Source organism: Saccopteryx bilineata, chromosome 2, assembly GCF_036850765.1.
Source record: "Saccopteryx bilineata isolate mSacBil1 chromosome 2, mSacBil1_pri_phased_curated, whole genome shotgun sequence".
NCBI lineage: Eukaryota > Metazoa > Chordata > Mammalia > Chiroptera > Emballonuridae > Saccopteryx > Saccopteryx bilineata.
Genome location: NC_089491.1, coordinates 138401976 through 138422281, shown reverse-complemented (window position 1 = coordinate 138422281; position 20306 = coordinate 138401976). Strand labels below are relative to the sequence as shown.

General features: G+C 40.2%; 1 protein-coding gene across 2 annotated transcripts in view; it reads left to right on the top strand.

Moving 5' to 3' along the window:
* TMTC1 (transmembrane O-mannosyltransferase targeting cadherins 1) overlaps positions 1-20306 on the top strand; it is a 297501-nt gene that overhangs the window by 225163 nt on the left and 52032 nt on the right. For both annotated transcript variants that reach the window (XM_066258034.1, XM_066258033.1), the window contains one exon: positions 13290-13433. In XM_066258034.1, coding sequence (XP_066114131.1) covers positions 13290-13433 — 144 coding nt within the window. The remainder of the gene's footprint in view (positions 1-13289; positions 13434-20306) is intronic.

Here is a 20306-nt window from a genome sequence, read left to right as displayed (position 1 = left end):
CCATTCAGGGAAATGCACCCCTTTTCCTCTCTACTCTTCATGGTCTCCTCAGTTGGTAGTTATTGATTGGGAATATGGACACACTTTTCCTGCCCACCACTCTCTTTTTTCTGAGTTAATCCAACAATCAGAGTGCTTTTCAGGCTATGAGCTGTTATTACACTAAGGACTCCATGAGTGCATTGATCTGTCACAGAGGACTTTGCATCTCCTTACAACCTTGGATGTAGCTTTTAAAGTTGCACGTGTCTGAAATTCCATTTGGTGTTGAGCATATCAGAAAGGCTTGGAGGAAATTGCCCTGGTGCCTGTGGGGATCCTTTGCTTCAGATGAAGGATTGACAGACTTTGGAGTGAGTGCTTGACAAAGAACATTCCTACATTCTTAAAACGGAGAGGGTCACGCGTCCTTCACATCTGAGAACCCCCAGTATGGGAGAAACAGATGGATACAAGATGACTTGAGTGTTCACTGGGTTAGTGATGAAGAAATAATGGATGTTATTTTGACTGATGGGAGTGAGTCAAAGGCCATGAACAGCAGTGAAGAGAATGATTTTTTGGAGGATAACTAATCCATATGAGTGGAGAGCCAGCAGCTTCAGCCTGGCATGGGTTCATTAGGGCTGTGGAGGAAGCCAAGTCAAACCGCCCAGAGGTCCTGCAGCTGACCCCAAAACGTTAAATGAATGCAGTGTAGTAGGTATGATGATGGGATTTTCATACCTACTCTCTCATTGTTCACATAAAAGCTGATTTGTTCTCACAGAAGGTCAATATGTTATTAACCTTGTTGTTACAGAGAAAGCAAACTAAAGCACAGGCATACATTCAAAATCATACAGCGAGAAAGTCACCTCTGACTCTGCCTCCACCAGAGGGCTTTCCTGTCCATCTGCCGCAAAGACCGAAGTTCACCATGACCACCCCACGCTTCTGAGAAAGGTTAAATTATGTTCACCATTTTCTACTTAGAAAAAAGCTGACAAGTAGTTAATTCAGTACATTCCCCAAGCTCTGGAGATAAATTCTCAGGAATTAGGAAATTATCAGCCATTTAAAATGACTCATTTCCTGTGAATATCAGAGAGCAAGGTTTTACTCTAAACTATCTTAGAAAATCAACTGGGCGGAGTCCTTCTGAATCCCTGTGGGAGGTCATCCATTGTGACAGGTCAGATCATTTATCTGGCCTCTTATTAGAGACTATGTCACATTTCCTTAAATTGCATGAGAGGTTTTTTTGGTTTTGTTTTTGTTTTTCCAAGGCTGTCTAATGCAGTGGTTCCCAACCTTTTTTGGGCCATGGACCAGTTTAATGTCAGAAAATATTTTCACGGACCGGCCTTTAGGGTGGGACAGATAAATGCACAAAATTAAATTATGCAACCAGCATAAAAACTGTGGTATTTTTAGATATAATTGTCAAACTTATGAGATAAGCGTCAAGAGTGAGTCTTAGACGGATGTAACAGAGGGAATCTGGTCATTTTTAAAAAATAAAACATCGTTCAGACTTAAATATAAATAAAACGGAAATAATGTAAGTTATTTATTCTTTCTCTGCGGACCGGTACCAAATGGCCCACGGACTGGTACTGGTCCGTGGCCCGAGGGTTGGGGACCACTGGTCTAATAGATGGGAAGAAGTACATTGCAGAATGAAACTAGGAAGACCTTTGCTGGGTTTTAGTGCCGATGTCAAATAAAGAAGCAGACCAATACATAATCAGTGTCACCCACGTCCAATTAGTGACATGATGATTCCAATTTTAAAACATGAAGGAAGCAGCACTTAAGAATGGTTGAAAATATGCAGTTGACTCCTGAAAGGAAGTTTACTCTGGGGATCTTTTAGTCCAGTGAAATTTAGGTTTTACAGTTGAATTTTTTCCCAGTCATGATTTTCTTTTGGATTCCTTTTTTTTTTTTTTTCTCAAAAGGAAATAGAAAACAAACATCTGACCTTAGCATAGATAACCTCAACTAAGTTAATGTATGGAATGATAATCAGACAGGTAAATCAGGGTACATATATTCTGAAAGAAAATTGCAAATTGGAGCACATGATGATACAATATTTCTTAATACAATAGAATACCTTATAAGGTACTCAAATGATGAAAAATTAACAGTAGCCTTAACTTTTGCTTCCAAGATCAGGTACGATCTGGCCCCTTCAGGGTAGTATGGCCACAGACTGTAGCCTTAATTTTTAAACAGATTGTACAAAATTTAAAGTAAATGACTGAAAGAAAGTGTAAAACCAAACTTTAGTCATATGTCTTGTGTAAAGCCAGTTGCCGTGGCCACCATCACAGCCGCCTGGCCCATGCAGGTTCGCATTGGATTTGGACAGATGGTAATGAGACAGTAGAGCCATAAACTGGTGGGCCATTATCTTTAATCCTAGCTTGCACCTGGCGGGCAAGTAAAAACACACACTAGGCTCCAAAACCCACTCATTCAGCGCTCACAAAGCTACTGACTTATCCAAGTTTCCTAAAATCAAAGGTCTCTAGCTCACCAGACTTATTTATCACTGTTCCCCATCTCCTTCTCTCTGCACTAACTCTGCACAAACTGGCTTCTCTCTCAGCACTCTGCCATCTTGGCTGCTTCTTCTAGCCTCCTCCACATGGCCTTTCTCTGCTCTCTGCTCTCTGCTCTCTAATGCTAATCTCAGGAACCAAGAGAGCAAGCTCCTGGTCTGCCCACTTTATAGTGCAGAAATCAAAACCTTTAATCCAATATACAAAATAGGGAAGTCTCTGATACAAAGTCACTTATCTGAGGCATGATGGGATTGTACCACCCCACATCAAAAAGGGTGGTTTCGAAAGGCTTAGTCCCAAAACCAAGCCCCAGGCTACAAGGATCCTGCCTGCCCACAGACCGCCCCCAACACACATTAATATCATCTGGGCGATGGGCTTCCACGTGGGCAGCACCATCTTTAACAAAGTGAGCATAATATATTTTATCTGCCTAACAATCCACCCCTATGCTCACTTTACTACCCACAATCTACACCACCAGCATCCCTGTGCAAGGAAATTACACACATTACACAAATTACAAATACATGACAAATCATACAATTTCAACAATTACAAAGGTACATTTCACCAGTCTCTGAGCACTTAGCCCAAAGTGCAAAATGTCCTCGGCTTTCTTTCTAGACATGGGGAAAGCTTCCTGGGTCAGGGGAAGGGCCTCCAGCAAAGCCGCCCCCCACCCCCATCAGGGTATTTCACATTGTCCAAAATCCGTAAGTCCATCCAACAAAGGAGCCAGTGCTCACTCCGGTCAGAGTCCAGGAAATCAGTCCACGCATATGGGGCGTCAGCCACTCTCCTCTTCCTGCCATTCTGGCAGGTCTTACACTGTCCCAAGGAGGAGCACATGGCAATGGCAGTCAGTCAGCATTTCCATCTCTGCTCTGAGAGCATGATGGCATTCACCCTTATGTCCCAAAATCGCAGACCTACTAGGAGCATAGCAGGTACTCCTTCCAGCTGGGCTCTCATCTTCTGGAGACTGCGGATTGCAACTCCAGCCTGATACTCCTCATCCTCCAAAGAGGAACTGAAAATATCAGCTCCTGCTGCCGGCCTTGCAGCCCCAGGCCCGGCCTCAGCCCTGACCTCCTGCCGCTGCTGGCTCTCCATAACATCCAGGGCAATCTCCAACTCACAAACCTGTGATTCCTTCTCCAGCATCTGCTCCATTTCCAGACGAATCTCGCAAACCTGGTCGGCCTCCTCCTCCAGCGCTTCCTCCAGCTCCAGGGTCAGCATCTGTTTCTCCCATGTTTGCTCCAGCTCCTTCCACTGCTCGGTTTGCAGGTCCCAGGCAGCCTCTTCCACAGAGCTCTCAGTTTCCTCACACATGGCTGTAAAAGTCAGCCAGTCCACGGTCCCCAAAAGGACAGCCATGGGGAACCATAACAGCAGCCAGTCCTCTAATCCACCACTCAAAGGTGGCTCCATATTCATCCATATCGAATCCTGCCACAGACTATACCAAATGTAAAGCCAGTAGCCAGGGCCACCATCACAGCCGCCTGGCCCATGCAGGTTCGCATTGGATTCGGACAGATGGTAGTGAAACAATGGAGCCAAGAACTGGTGGGCCATTAGCTTTAATCCTAGCTTGCACCCGGTGGGCAAGTAAAAACACACACTGGACTCCAAAACCCACTCATTCAGTGCTCATAAAACTACTGACTTATCCAAGTTTCCTAGAATCAAAGGTTTCTAGCTCACCAGACTTACTCACCTCTGTTCCCCATCTCCTTCCTTCTCCCTACATAAACTCTGCACAAACTGGCTTCTCTCTCAGCACTCCGTCATCTTGGCTGCCTCTCCTGGCCTCCTCCACGTGGTCTTTCTCTGCAGAGACTCTCTAATGCTAATCTCAGGAACCAAGAGAGCAAGCTCCCGGTCTGCCCCACTTTACTTTTGTTTTCTTTTTTTTTTTTTTAATTTTTTTATTCTTTTTTTTTTAGAGAGGATAGGGAGAGACAGAGAAAGAAAGAGAGAGAGAGAGAGAGAGAGAGAGAGAGAGAGAGGAGAGACAGAGAGAGAGAACGGGGGAGGAGCTGGAAGCATCAACTCCCATATGTGCCTTGACCAGGCAAGCCCAGGGTTTCGAACCGGCGACCTCAGCACTTCCAGGTCAACGCTTTATCCCACTCTGCCACCACAGGTCAGGTTGCCCCACTTTATAGTGCAGAAATCAAAACCTTTAATCCAATATACAAAACAGGGAAGTCTCTAATACAAAGTCACGTATCTGAGGCATGATGGGATTGTACCACCCCACATCAAAAAGGATGGGAAAGGCTTAGTCCTAAAACCAAGCCCCAGGCTACAAGGATCCAGTCTGCCCACAGCCCGCCCCAACACACATTAATATAATCATGCCCATCCTAAGCACGAAGGGCAACCAGTTCCATCACCTGGGCCATGGGATTCCACATGGGCAGCGCCATCTTTAACAAAGTGAGCATAATATATTTTATCTGCCCAACAGTCTTGTGTCTAACAGATCTTTAGTTGTGGTTTAAGCTCAAGAACAGTAGAACAGAGGGTATGTGTGCATATATGTCTTATGCACTGAGTGTTACTGATTGTAGATTGCCTTGCATAATACTGAGCTTCACAGAGACTCCACGATTATTTTGTGTGGCAGGAGAAAAATTTTTCCATGAATAAGAATCTCAGTAACCATGTTTCCTGAGTTATTTCACTCTGTCACTGAGCAGTAGTTCCTGCTTATATCATAGTTGAATGCATTAGTCAAAAGGGAAAAAGAGAGAATTTATTCAAAATGGAAGCTCTAATTTGTATTTATTTGCTGATGGTGGAATGACTCATGTATTGTTTGGGAAAATGGATTTGTAGGAACCATTTGCCTTCTTAATACTTAAGAACACAAAGACATCTGAGATACCTTTTCTGTTTTTTAATTATCTATTATTTACTTTCTTTCTCCATCCCTTTTCTCAATTGGCCGGTTGGCTCAGAGGTAGAGCGTCGGCCTGGCGTGCGGGGGACCCGGGTTCGATTCCCGGCCAGGGCACATAGAAGAGGCGCCCATTTGCTTCTCTACCCCCCACCCCCTCCTTCCTCTCTGTCTTTCTCTTCCCCTCCTGCAGCCAAGGCTCCATTGGAGCAAAGATGGCCCGGGCACTGGGGATGGCTTCTTGACCTCTGCCCCGGGCGCTGGAGTGGCTCTGGTTGCGGCAGAGCGACGCCCAGAGGGGCAGAGCATCACCCCCTGGTGGGCAGAGCGTCGCCCCTGGTGGGCGTGCTGGGTGGATCCCGGTCGGGCGCATGCGGGAGTCTGTCTGACTGTCTCTCCCCGTTTCCAGCTTCAGAGAAATACAAAAAAAAAAAAAAATAATAATAATAATACAATAATCTTACTTTAAGAGTGAGGAAGGTCAAATGAGATACATCCTAGGTCTTTTGGGACCTATTTTCTTTAGTTCCTGCCTTTTGTTTTTCAGTTAGGCCATTGTTCCTATTAACATGTCATTACTATTAATTCTTCCCAGGTAAGATGACTGAGAATGGAGGGAAATAATAATGTTCTTAACTATCTACCTTATTAATTCTGCCAATAGATAAAAATTAAGAACCCTTTAAATGCGTGTTTATCACCAATGTAAATTTGAAAACAGATCTCTTTAGCACATGGAACTGTATCACTATACCTATATTTCTTTTTTTTTTTTTTTTTTTTTTGTATTTTTCTGAAGTTGGAAACAGGGAGGCAGTCAGACAGACTCCCGCATGCACCTGACCACCTGACCGGGATCCACCCAGCATGCCCACCAAGGGGCGATGCTCTGCCCATCTAGGGCGTTGCTATAGAGCCTTCCTCAGCGCCCAGGCCAACTTTGCTCCAATGGAGCCTTGGCTGTGGGAGGGGAAGAGAGAGACAGAGAGGAAGGAGAAGGGGAGGGGTGGAGAAGCAGATGGGCACTTCTCCTGTGTGCCCTGGCCAGGAATCGAACCTGGGACTCCTGCACACCAGGCCAATGCTCTACCACTGAGCCAACCGGCCAGGGCCTAGATTTCTTTTTTTAAGAAAAAAAACAAACTTTCTTATACCCCAGTACTCTGTGACAGTATAACACCTCTTCTGTATAATAAATTTTTAAAATTTAACTCATTAAAATAAAAATGGTAAAGAAATAGCAAAAGAGCCCCCATAAACCATGCAAATGGTGACTAAAACTGTGAGACAGAAAATCCAGTTAAATCGGTCATTGAAAAGCAGGCATGACGATCACAGTCATGCAGTTCAGTGAGGCTTTGTTGAGTTTTGTTTTATTTTCCAGATGGGGAAGGAAATAATCACTAAGAGAACTTTTGTGGAACATACCTGTAGAAGTCAGAGTCGAGATGGGCTTAATTTATTCTGACAATTGATGTAGCTGCATAGACATCTCTTAAATTATTCATCTTTTCAATAGAAAATTTCCCCCCTTGGAGACCTCAGGATTGATTTAGACCCAGGCTAATTCAAACACAAGGTAATTTATGAAGTCAACACACACTGTTTTTGCATAGGTCTTCGATCCACAGCACAAGAGTATCTGTTTGAAGAAAACATCTACATCTATATAAAAATCAAAATAAAAAGTGATATATATTTTCTTCTGACCTGGTTGTTGAAAAATCCCTTTAATGAAGTTCAGCTTTGTTTCATAAATAATGTAATGCTTGTTTGAGCTTAGATAAACCTAATCAGATAACCAGTGAGACAATATATTACTAGAAGATGCTTACTATTACCAGAAACAAACAGCATCTATTCATTTTCCAGGCAGAGGACTGCACATGGTAATAGATTCAGTAAATCACCATAAACACGAGCAGTCTCTAGGAAGAGTAGGACTCTGTTAATTAAACATAGAGCCTCTTTTCTGACCTGTAGCTGGCCAGGAAGCCCTCTCCTAAGCTTCATGGTTCTGCAGACTTGGGGCACAAGACATACAAAAGGTTTTTACTTTCCTTCTCACAACTTATTTCTGTTTCAGTTTCTGAATTGATAAATGTAAAATAAAATAAAAGAGAGGAGAGAGAGAGAGAGAGAGAGAAACATTTTTGTCATCTGTGAACTTTGAAAGTGCATGCCTTTCATTTAAATGACCACTGGGGTCAGCAGTGAATAAAAGTCCGAAAAGAAGGGACAAGAACCAGCTGGACAGGGCCAGCTGCTCAGCAGAGAACTCTGACACAGAGGTGTGCCCGTTGTGGAAGCACTTACTGAATTTAGACTGTCCTTTTTCATGGTTTGTACTTTTATCTTAGATGTTTTATTTTCAGGTCTCTAAAGTCTAAAGAAATAAGAGAAAGATCTAGTTTTACGAAATAACTTCTTTTGACCAGGCAGGTGTTCCAGGATGCTTTTTCTTACCGTTTGCCATCAGGGAAAACAATGAAACCCTCACCATGTTAACTGGACACCTTTTAAGTCATTTGGAAGTCATAGAGCTTTGCTCAACAATAAAAAAAGAAATAAAAATTTCTTTAGAAGAATTTAAGTCCTGGCTATAATGTGCATTCTGTAATCACTTCCAAAATAATTTTTAGACACCTGTTTCCCAGGGGACTTCCAGGCATGGAGTAAATGGGCCGGTGATCATGAACTCATATCCTAGAGTGCATCTCAGAGAGGACACCGAAAACTTGCCATGCCTCAGGAACCGTGAGATTGGGTGTTGAGGGCTAGTACCAGGGACCCTCAGGTTGTCATTGCTAATTAAAGGTCACCAAAGAGAAGCAACCAACAGCCCTTATCTGGCCTGGAATGGTTTCTTTTCCCCAACTTCCTCTCATAATGTATCTTTCCTTACAGCCTTCAAAGCTAGTGTGAATAATTAGGGCTTTTAAGCTTTGAGAGGATGTATCATTCATTTTGAATCAATTCTATTCTTTGTCACTCAAGAGAAGCATTATCCAGTATGTCTTCTTAAAAATACTAATTCTCGGGGATGTTCATAGGTGTTTGGTGAGAGAGTAGGGAAGGAAGAAGGGAGGATTACATGGGCAGATAAACTTAGGAAACTCTAGGTGAGCAAAGATTTGAGGGGGAAAAAGTGATGTGACTTGTCTTTTTGGCCTTTTAATATCAACCTCTGTCCCAGAATTAAACTGATCTTAGAACTTACAGAATAAGATGGGAGGGGACAAACATGGCATTTGATCATCAAGAGACTTGAAAAGTATAGATCCTATTTTTATTACTTGGGCATTACCTTGGCTTTTCCAAATTAAAAGCCAGCTCCACAGGCTTGTTCAAAGTATTCTGTGTGACAAAATTGGAGTGAACTTCTTAGATAGCTAAATATGTCCACTCTAAACTTAGCAGAAACAGCTAAATGGTGTAGCTATGCTGATTTGCTTTCTTTATAGTTTCGAGTTAAGGAAATAAATTGATTCCCTTTCTTTCTTAATCAGCACAAATTTGGTTACTGATGTATGCCAAATCTTTTACATTTGCTGTGTGTGTGTGTGTGTGTGTGTGTGTGTGTGTGACAGAGACAGAGAAGGGACAGAGAGGGACAGACAGGACGAGAGAGATGAGAAGCATCAATTCTTCATTGTGGCACCTTAGTTGTTCATTGATTGCTTTCTCATATGTGCCTTGACAGGGGGGCTACAGCAGATCAAGTGACCCCTTGCTCAAACTAGATGAGCCTGTGCTCAAGCGGGCAACCTCAGGGCCTCAAACCTGGGTCCTCCGCATCCCAGTCCAATGCTCTATCCACTGCACCACCACCTGGTCAGGCTACATTTGCTTTTGAACATTAGAAATGTTGTTTTCACTTTATTGTGCATTATTTAGTTTTTTATTTTGTGTGTGTGTATGAGTTTGTTAGGATTTTTATTCTGAGAACTATATCAGGCCAAGTGGTACCAAATTACAGAAGGAAGGGAACATCTGATAAAATGTAAAAAGAGAGTCAAGATGGATGGTGGTATAGAGATAAAGTTTATTTTTATGGGGGAACATTACATATCATCTTTCCTCAATGGTGATGGTCTATCTGATGCTCCAGTCCAAATGTGTTTTTGAAGATCTCATCCATGAAACTCCTAGCATATTGTGGAAATAGTGGGCACTGTAGAGATAGCTGGTCAACAATCCCAGGAGGACAGAAACTCAATACCTTCAGCAAAAGAATTTTCTATTAAAGGAAGTTGAAATTAATTTTAGTCTCCAAGGGACTAATATTAACTTAACACTGATAAATTCACATACTATTTATTTTTGCATGTTTGGGAGTAATTTGCTTATACCGCTGAATTTCAAATATGTGCTTCCCTGCCTTATTTATATGCTTGCAACTGCAAAAGTAGTTGAGCATTAAGATTTGGCGTAAGATTGAAAAAGAAAGCTGGAAGTGTCATGCCCCCTCATTTCAAACTATATTAAAAAGCCATAATAATCAAAGAAGGAAATATTACCCTTTGCAACAACATGGATGGACCTGGAGTCTACTATGCTAAGCAAAGTAAGCCAGGTAGAGAAAGAAAAATATCATATGACTTCACTCATATGAGGAATCCAATAAACAATGTGAACAGAGAAACAGAAGAGAGGCAGAAGAGGAGTTAAAGAGTCCAGAAGGAAAGTGGTCAGAGGGAAAGGGGATGAGAGGAGGGGATCAAAGAAAGGAAAGACATTAGTGAAAGTATATAAACATAACACAGCAAGATAGAGAGCAGGACAGTAAATCATGGGGGGAAGGGGGGAAGGTGGTGGGGGCCGGGGGCAAAGGGGGTATCAAGGAGAACAAGGAGGGAGGGAGATGTATTTGGGGGTACACTTTTAACTATAAACACAACAAATTAAAATCAATAAAATAATAGTACAGTATTGTTATAGAAAAAAAAAAGACATTGATCAATTGAAGAAAATAGGGAGCCCAGAATGAAACCCACCCATCTGTGGTCAATTAATTTACTACAAAGGAGCCAAGAATACACATTGTAGAAAAGACAGTCTTTCTGATAAATGATGTTGGGAAAATTGGACAGCACATGTCAAAGAATAAAGTTAGACCATCGTTTTACACCACACACAAAAATTAACAAAATTAATCGAAAACTTGAATATAAGTCTAGAAACCATAAAATTCCTAGAAGAAAACAAAGGCTGTAACCTCCTTGACGTTTGTCTTGGCAATAGGTTTTTGGTTTTTTTGGTATTTGACAGCAGAAACAAGGGTGACAATAGTAAAACTAAATAAATGGGACTACACAAAACTAAAAAGCTTCTACACAGCAAAGGAAGCCAATGGTAAAATAAAAAGGAAACCTTCAGAATGAGAGAAAATATTTGAAAATCATATATCTGATAATTATTTAATACCCAAAATATATAAATATCTCATACAACTCAAGAACAACAAAAACCAAGTAAAAAATGGGCAGAGAATCTGAAGACATTTTTTTCAAAGAAGACATACAGACGGCAACAGGTTCATGAAAAGATGCCTAACATTCATCAATAATCATCAAGGAGAATCAAAACCACAATGAGAACTCACAATCAAACTCACATCTGTTAGAATGGCTAAATTTTTTTTAATTTTTTTTTATTTTTTAATTATAGTTGACGTACAATGTATTAGTTTCAGGTGTACAACCCCATGATTAGATATTATGTAACTTACTAAGTAATCATCCCAATAAACCTTGTACCCATCTGACTCCACCCATAGCTATTAGGATTTATTGACTATATTCCTTATGCTGTACTTTCCCCATGACTATTCTCTAACCACCAATTTGTACTTCTTAATCCCTTCACCTTTTTCATTCAGACCCCAACACTCCTCTCATCTGGCAACGATCAAAACGTTCTCTGTATCTATGAATCCGTTTCTGTTCTGCTTGTTTATTGTGTTTTTTAAATTAAATTGTTAATATATACATATTCTTTGCCTTTTAATTATTCATATTTTTATCCTTTTTCCTTCTTTTTATTAAAGAAGACTCTAACATTTCATGTCATACTAGATGAACTCCTTTAGCTTTTTCTTGTCTGGGAAGCTGTTTAAATGATAGCTTTACTAGGTAGAGTAATCTTGGTTGTAGGTCCTTGCTTTTTATCACTTTGAATATTTCTTGCCAATTCCTTTAGGCTTGCAAACAACTCAGTTCCTCCTTGTGTGTCCCTGGTGTCTTTCAAACTGCTGCCCTGAGTGCTGGAGCTCAGAGTGAACCTGAGTAATACTGTGCATGGGCCTTTCAAGAGGAACATCTGGGAGTCCAGCAGCCCTCTTCACTCAGCCACAATCGTTGCTGATTTTACAGCAACAAGTTATGAGAATTTCTGCAACTCTGGGCTGCGTGGCCTGGTGTGGGGCTGGGATCCCTTGCTCCTATGGAGAGACCTCCAAAGCTGAACTATTCCTCCTAATTTTTATCTGCCACATTTGGGTGTGGGACCAGCTTCTTAGGCATTTCTGCTCTTCATCTGGATGTGGCTTCTTCTTTATATCCTCAGTTATAGGACTTCTGTTCAGCTTTATTTCGGGCAGTTCTGAATGATAGCTGTTCTGTAGTTTAGTTGTAAGTTTGATGTGCTTGTGAGAGAATGTGAGTACTTCTCTTGACAGGAAGCCTAGAATGGCTAATATTTAAAGAACAACAAAAAAATAACAGGTGTTGGTATAGATGTGAAGAAAAGGGAAGGAATGTAGATTTGTGCAGCCACTATGGAAAATAGTATGGAGGTTCCTCAAAAAATTAAAACAAGAACTATCACATGATCCAGCAATTTTAATTGTTGGAGTATATCCAGAAGAAATGAGAACACTATACAAAAAAGCCATCTGCAACCCCATATTCCTAGCATCATTATTTACAAAGCCAAGATATGGAAACAAAAGTCATTTATAAATAAGCTGTGGTGTGTAAATATGGAATATTATCCGGCCATTAAAAGAAGAAAAGCCCACTATTTGTGGCAACATGGCACTATGCTAAGTGAAATAAGTCAGAGAAAGACAAATACAGCAGGTCCTTGCATAACATCATTTTATTCAGTGAGGCTTAGTTATAATGTTAATGAGATATCTTCAAAGTTTAACTCTTGTTTAGAGCAATTACCCTATAGCAGAATTGGTTTCTTTATAACCAACTCACTTAAAGTTGCAGAACCCATTGACAGCATTGAATGAGGGCTTACTGTCGTGTATGATCTCACCCACATGAAGTCTTAAAAAAAAATAATATAAAAATAAGAACATAGGAAAAGAGATCAGATTTAAGGTTATCAGACAGCTAGGAAATTGGATGAAGATGGTCAAAGGTATGAGCTTCCAGGTATAAGATAAATGAGTATTAAAGATATAATGTACTATTCAATACAATGACTATAGCTAACACTGTTGTGTGGTACATATGAAAGTTGTTAAGTGAGTAGAGCCTAAGAGTTCTCTTCACAAGGAAAGAAAACACTTTCTCCTTTTTCCTTTGTATAGATATGAGATGATAGATACTAACTAAACTCATTGTGGCAGTCATTTCACAACATATGGATACCTGAAACTTACACAGTGCTTATGTCAATGATATTGCAATAAAATTGGATTAAAAAAGATTTGACATAGAAACACCATTAAAACAAAGGAGGAATTCAGTGTTTCATTTTGATTGTGGCATACCTGGGAGCAGGGGAGAACAGAACAAGCAAACTGTGCCTGCCCAATTTAGAAGTTTTTGAACAACCTTGGCCTAATATTTCAAAATTTTCAGGTTGTATCCACGCCATGCAAGCGCCCTGAACAACCTTGGAACACTGACAAAAAACACAGCAGAGGCAAAGATGTACTATCAGAGGGCTCTCCAGCTAAACCCGCAGCACAACCGGGCCCTGTTCAATCTTGGCAATCTCCTTAAGTAAGTACGCTGCGCACCTTTGATCCCGTGGCCTTGTCGTTTCCAGAAATCCTTTTCTTCTCAACACCTCCTTGGTTATGTTGTTGTCTGCTCTTCCCAAGATTGGAATATTTAGGGATATAAAGCTTTGGGACGATGTGATATTTATCTGAATCAATTCTGGTCCCCATCATTCAAAAAAAGTATTTTCTCAGAGTGTCTTTTCCAGAAGTATTAGTTCTGAAAGATGTTAATAGATTGTGTGTAGACAGGTGAGATTAAGGAAGGATTACATGGTCAAATCAGTTTAGGAAATGTTAAATTAAACTAAAGATAGTTCTTTATTGCCAAGAACTTCTCATATGCTAAATGCCCTGTGAGACCTCAGCAGGGAATATTGGAATATGGCATTTTTTGAGTTGATTTTTTTTTTTTTTTTGGTATGGCATTTCCCAGGTATTTTATGAATATTCCTTGGGGAATGTGCTGGTCTAGGAAAAGCAGTCTGCTCTAAAGGTGTAAACAAATGGCATAATCACAATCTGTGCCCAGTTTGTACGATAGGTAAGAAACAGAGTGAGGCATCCCTGGAGTCAGTCATCATTAGAGGAACTCTTGCTCATTGGAAGGCCTCCCAGGCATAGTCACTGGTGTGGGCTTTCCCTCACTGCCCTATAAAAGGTTAATAGTGCAGTTAGCGTCACAGAAGACTAACACAAAGGAGTACTTTTGCATCTTATATTTTTATTAATAGGAAGTTTAGGCATGTTATGTTGGTGATGGTACCTACAATGATGGTAGTAAAAATGGTGGTGGTTATGAAATTTGACTTCTAAACTTAAAAAAACAGGTTGAAAACATTAGAAATGGAAATCAAAAGGTAAAAATGGTTGGAATCAAACTGTAGTGATGTATTTATCTGTACTTGTTAAGATGCTGACAATCTCCAGGAGTCCTTAAACTTTTTACACAGGGGGCCAGTTCACTGTCCCTCAGACCATTGGAGGGCCGGACTATAAAAAAACTATGAACAAATCCCTATGCACACTGCACATATCTTAAAGTAAAAAAACAAAACGGGAACAAATACAATATTTAAAATAAAAACAAGTAAATTTAAATCAACAAACTGACCAGTATTTCAATGGGAACTATGGGCCTACTTTTGGCTAATGAGATGGTCAATGTGCTTCTCTCACTGACCACCTATGAAAGAGGTGCCCCTTCCGGAAGTGCAGCAGGTGCCGGATAAATGGCCTCAGGGGGCCGCATGTAGCCCATGGGCCGTAGTTTGGGGACCCCTGATCTACACAACTCTACACACATACTGAATTGGTTTCCATGTCTCTAAACTTGCAGAGAACACCTTTGGCATCTTTGAGGCTAATGGCGTGCTGTGTACTTTTACCCTCTCCCTAACAGGACTGTCTTAATAGCCTCAGTAACATTTTTGATGCACCTTCTTCACCTTCCTATTTACTCCTTGAATATTGCATGTGTGTGTGTGTGTGTGTGTGTGTGTGTGTATTAGTACTATATAATAAGTTCCCTTTAAAAATAAGAACAAATTAAATGTTTTGGAGAAAATTAGTCTAATTATTATAGATAACTAGTTACAGGTCATTAGGGTGTTTTTACTTTACTATTATGAACTCTTATGTCTCTATGTAGAGTTCTAAGGGCTCATGTTTTGTTTTGTTTTTTAAAGCCATTGTTACATTTGTATATGTCCTAACTTAGGGCCCAAATAACTTCATATCTGGTTAAAACCTGACAGTATCTATTGGGTTACCTGGATTATGCTGATGAGTGCTGATTTCAAAAATCATGTAGATGAAGAATATTCCCCCCCCCAAAAAAAAGTTGGCTTTATTGGCCTGTCTATGAAATGCTGGTTCTTGCTAGGAATGATACCCTGCAATTATGATTATCATATTGTGCTGAATGCACCTCTACTCAACAGTGATGACAGAGATTCTTTTAAACTTCACCTTGTCCAGGCCTGAACAAGAGAGGTACATTCTGACCTTCCTTTTTCAATTAACGTATGATCGCCACTGACTATATTATCTTGAATTAGCATATGTCAGTTAAAAGTACGAGGAAATATATTTTGGAGCATGGCAGTGACTACTTTTCACAGTAGGAGGGAGTCCTGGATACCTAACATAGGATTGCTTCTCTTTCAGTAAAATAAACTCTTGATGATTATCCAAACCAACAACAATACTTTACATGTGTACAGGACTGCAGTTTTCTGAGTGCTTTTTTTATGAGGCCCTCCCAGTGAATAAAGTGAATAGGGAAGACAGGGAGCCGAGGTCCTAGGAGGTTAAGTGTCTATACGAAGCCAGCCCTGTTTACCTTCTGCTCTCGCACATTATACCAGAGAGCAAAGTGGCTATATCTATGTAGATCATTCTTAGAATCCAATAGAATAAAATCATCATAATAGTTAACATTTATGCATTTTAACATTTTTCATTTTACAGATACATGTTTTTATATCCGTTATTTAACTTAATCTTTAAAACAATCTATCATGAAAGGTATTACTCTCCTCATCCTCATCTTACAGATGAGAAAACCAAGGTTTGGAGTCTCTTTGACTTTGGAGTTGGCTGTGGCAGACCCATAATTGAATTCCTGCCCCTGGACTTTCATCCTGTTCATTTTCCATTACCCATGCTGCTCAAATAGCTCTTCCATCCAAAAATTACTTGATATTTAGCTATTTAATGATATATGGCTGCCTTTTGAGAGAAAGGTCTTTCCTGTTTTTCTTATGCTAACAGTAAAGGCAGTTTATACCATATCCCTCAGTAGCAGAGAGTGGTGGCTCAGAAAACAGCAGAGCTAATCCACATTTAGCTAACTCTGAGGTTTGCTTTTGCTTTCCTTAGTATTGTTCTGCTAAGTAGCAATGATTCAAAGGCAAAAAAAGAGGGTAAGAATATTTAAGATTTATACCACATTTATTTCTCATTAGGCAGCTAACTTTCAAATTGTGTAATTTCTCATAATATAGAACTGAATGTTTATTCTAAGAACCCCAGTTATCTCTTTAGATATGTGTAGTTTAGATTGGAGTAGCTATGTGCCAGGGTCCCTTAGGAAGGAGCTAGACCTGGAAATTGAACCTAGATTTCTCTGAGTCAGTACCTGTGCCCATTATCACCACCCTCGATTGCCCCCTTGTGGTTCACCTCAAAACTGGGATACAGCCTAATGCAGCACTGCCCAATGGAAATGTAATACATTAGAATCTGTAATTTGGCCTTGGCTGGTTGGCTCAGCCATAGAGTGTCGGTCCAGCATGTGGAACTCCCAGGTTTTATTCTTAGGGCACACAGGAAAAACTACCATCTGCTTCTCCACCCCTCGCCTTCCCCTTTTCTCTCTCTCTCTCTCTCTCTCTCTCTCTCTCTGTCCCTCTCCTGTAGCCACAGCTCAAAAGATTTGACTATGTTGGCCCCGGTCACTGAGGATAGCTTCATGGCCTCCCCTCAGGTGCTGAAATAGCTTAGTTGCTGAGCAATGAGAGCAGTGGCCCCAGATGGGCAGAGTATCACCTTGTAGGGGGCTTGCTGGATTGATCCAGATTGGGGTGCATGTGGGAGTCTGTCTTTCTACCTCCCTACCTCCCCGCCTGTCACTTAACAACAACAACAACAAAAGAATATGTAATTTAAAATTTTCAAGTGGCCATATTTCAAAACAAAAGGTGAAATTAATTTTAATAATATATTTTATTTAACCCCAGAATATCCAAAATATTATCATTTTAATATATAATTAATCTTAAAAATTAATTTTAAAATTGAACATGTAAAAATATTCATTGCATGGTATACTTTTTTATGATTAATCTTTGAAATCTAGTATATGTTTTACATTTACAGGATATCTCAGACTACTCAAATTTCAAGGGATCAATAACCACATGTAGTTAGTGGCTACTATATTGGACAGCACAGATCTTAATTAATGACCTTGACTTTGAGAGAAATGTGAAAAGACTTCCAGGCCAGAAGTTCTAAATAACAATGTGATTCTTTTGGAGCATCTCAGAAATCTTACAATGCTGAGCACAAACTTCATTTGAACTCTTGGAATTATGTGACAGACAGTGTTAGACCTGATCATAGCAGTAGACGTCACTGAGTGTTCTCCAGATATGCTTGGCTTCTTTCAAACTGTTTTACTGGGCTTTGAAGTTAATCTGTTATGAGCCTGTGGAACACATGTACAGTGTGACAGACGGATAAGGAACAGCTTTCCATGCCAGCATTCTTAATTTATATTAATTATTGTTGGCCTTGCTTGGAACCTAACATGTTAAAGAAGGTAGACAACATTAGCATGAACTTTTTAGGGTTGAAAAGAGCAAAAATCCCTGGTGGCTCAGAAGAATATAATAGAATATTTCAATTCAGGGCATGGGAAAATATTTCTGTGACTGCTTGGGTGAAATAGTTGCTGGTATTTGAAACAGAATATGAAGAGAACCTCTTAAAGAATCGTATCATACCTCCCTCATTGCCAGGAGTACCTTCCATGAGTATGCTTGGCTATAGATATTACATGGATGTTACAATAAATCTTATAATCAAAGCTCAGAAGCAAATGAAATAGAATGTTTAATAATTGAATTATACAGAAGATCAACTTGATAACAGTGTATAATTTTCTTTAGTCCAATCCTTTAGAAAATTGAATATCTAGAGAACAAAGGCACACAGAAAGAAGATAACCAATATCCAAAATGCCAGCCTACTGTATAAAGACTCATGTTTTGAGGTTCTTTCCACCACATTAAGATGTCAACTGTGAGTGGGCAAGTTCTGCATCCTCCTCTTGGAGTGAAATCCCATGCCTCATCTTCATAATCTCTTAGTATCCAGATTACCTGCAACTTCACTTACCTATACGTAGTCTCAACCACATCACAGTTCCTTCTTCTTCATCTTTATCCAACTGATGCCGTCTCTCTCCAGGTCTCTTCCCCACCCCCGCTCTTTAGAAGCCCAGTCTGGCATCTCGTTCACACCATCTCAGTCTTTTGTACATTCTCCCATCGTCCTCAGGGACATGAGCACCAGAGCAATGACTTTTTCCTGCTCCCAAGATGTGATGCCATTTCTAGGAAATTCAAGAATTGTGTTAATCGCCCAGATCCTCTGCCGCCTTCTTCATTGCAGGGCCCTCCTTCTGCTCTGCACTGAGCGTGCACTGGCATCACCGTGCCAGGTGCTTTCTCCTTATGCAGACCTTTTCCTTCTTTAATAGCTGAATTTGGAAATGTTCGTCTTTAGCCTTAACCTCTTACCTCTGCCCACTCTGTCCATCACTCTCCCTGCCCCCATCATGCCTACTGACCTATCAACGGGGTCATGTTTATGACCTGCTACTTTCTAGCTCCTCTCTGTGCTCAGTTGTCTTCTTTTTAGACCTAATGTTGACATGCCTCCCATGACAACTTTATTCTCATTCCTGCAGGCCCTGCTCTTCACTATTATTAGAATCTCATTCTGTGTGATTCTTAACGTTCATAATTTATAATACCATCTCTAATTTGTCTGATCTATTTCAGTAATGCATGTGACATCAACTTAGAGTCCTTCATACCTTAACTGTCCTTTACTTGCCTGACCAGACTCCCAACCTAAGTTACCCTTATTGCCTGCATTTTCATTTGCCTAGATCAGTGTTTATCAACTTTTTTCATTAACACCCCACCCTTTTAAAGCATTTTTTATCTAACCACCCACACCCCAATTTAAAACTCAAGAGTAAGATTTGTTAGGTAGGGTAGAGCATTGGGAGACCACAAATCCTTGTAATATCTAAAATAATTTTTTGTCGCACCACCTGTTGTCCAAGAAGCAATTTTCACCTCTGTTGAAAATATATGCTCTAGACCAGGGGTAGTCAACCTTTTTATACTTACTGCCCACTTTTGTATCTCTGTTAGTAGTAAAATTTTCTAACCGCCCATTGGTTCCATAGTAATGGTGATTTATAAAGTAGGGAAGTAACTTTACTTTATAAAATTTATAAAGCAGAGTTATAGCAAGTTAAAGCATATAATAATAATTACTTACCAACTACTTTATGTTGGATTTTCACTAAGTTGGGCAGAATAAATCTTTATAAAACAACTTACTATAGTTAAGTCTATCTTTTTATTTATACTTTGGTTGCTCTGCTACCGCCCACCATGAAAGCTGGAACGCCCACTAGTGGGCGGTAGGGACCAGGTTGACTACCACTGGTCTAGACCCTCATCTAATCTATCAAGTGTTGGAGGTTGAAAACACAACTCTGAGTTGCATGGGACTGTTACAAAACTCTGAAGACAGCATTGTGGGGAAAAACAGAGTGGGGTGGGTGATAGAACTGGTGGAGAGATTCATCCTTAATGGACTTATTATATCTCCCAAATATTTTGTCTTCCTCATACTCATATCCTTTATTCCCCTCCTCGGTGTCCAGACACATACCCAGAAGATGACATCATCCCTTTCTTTTACTAACAATATTCAAGTCATGCAGGGTGTATTTTTGCAGGTTCCCTTCTGCCTACCTCAAAATTTCCTGCATGTTCAGACTCCCTCTTCTTTTCTTCTTCTGAGGGAGGAAGAATTGTCATGCCTCTTTCATAAGGCTAGGGTTTACACCATTTATGTATTTTTTTTAATTGAGGCATAATTAACATGTTAAAAATGCACAAATTTTGTGTTTGGTATGAGTTTTGACAATTTTTCATACTCTTGTAATTGCCCCCGAAATAACACATAGACTATTTCCATCACCCCAGGAAAACCCTGATGCTTCTATTGAGTAATTTTCTTTTCCCAGAGGCAATCATTATGCTGATTTTTTTCACCATAA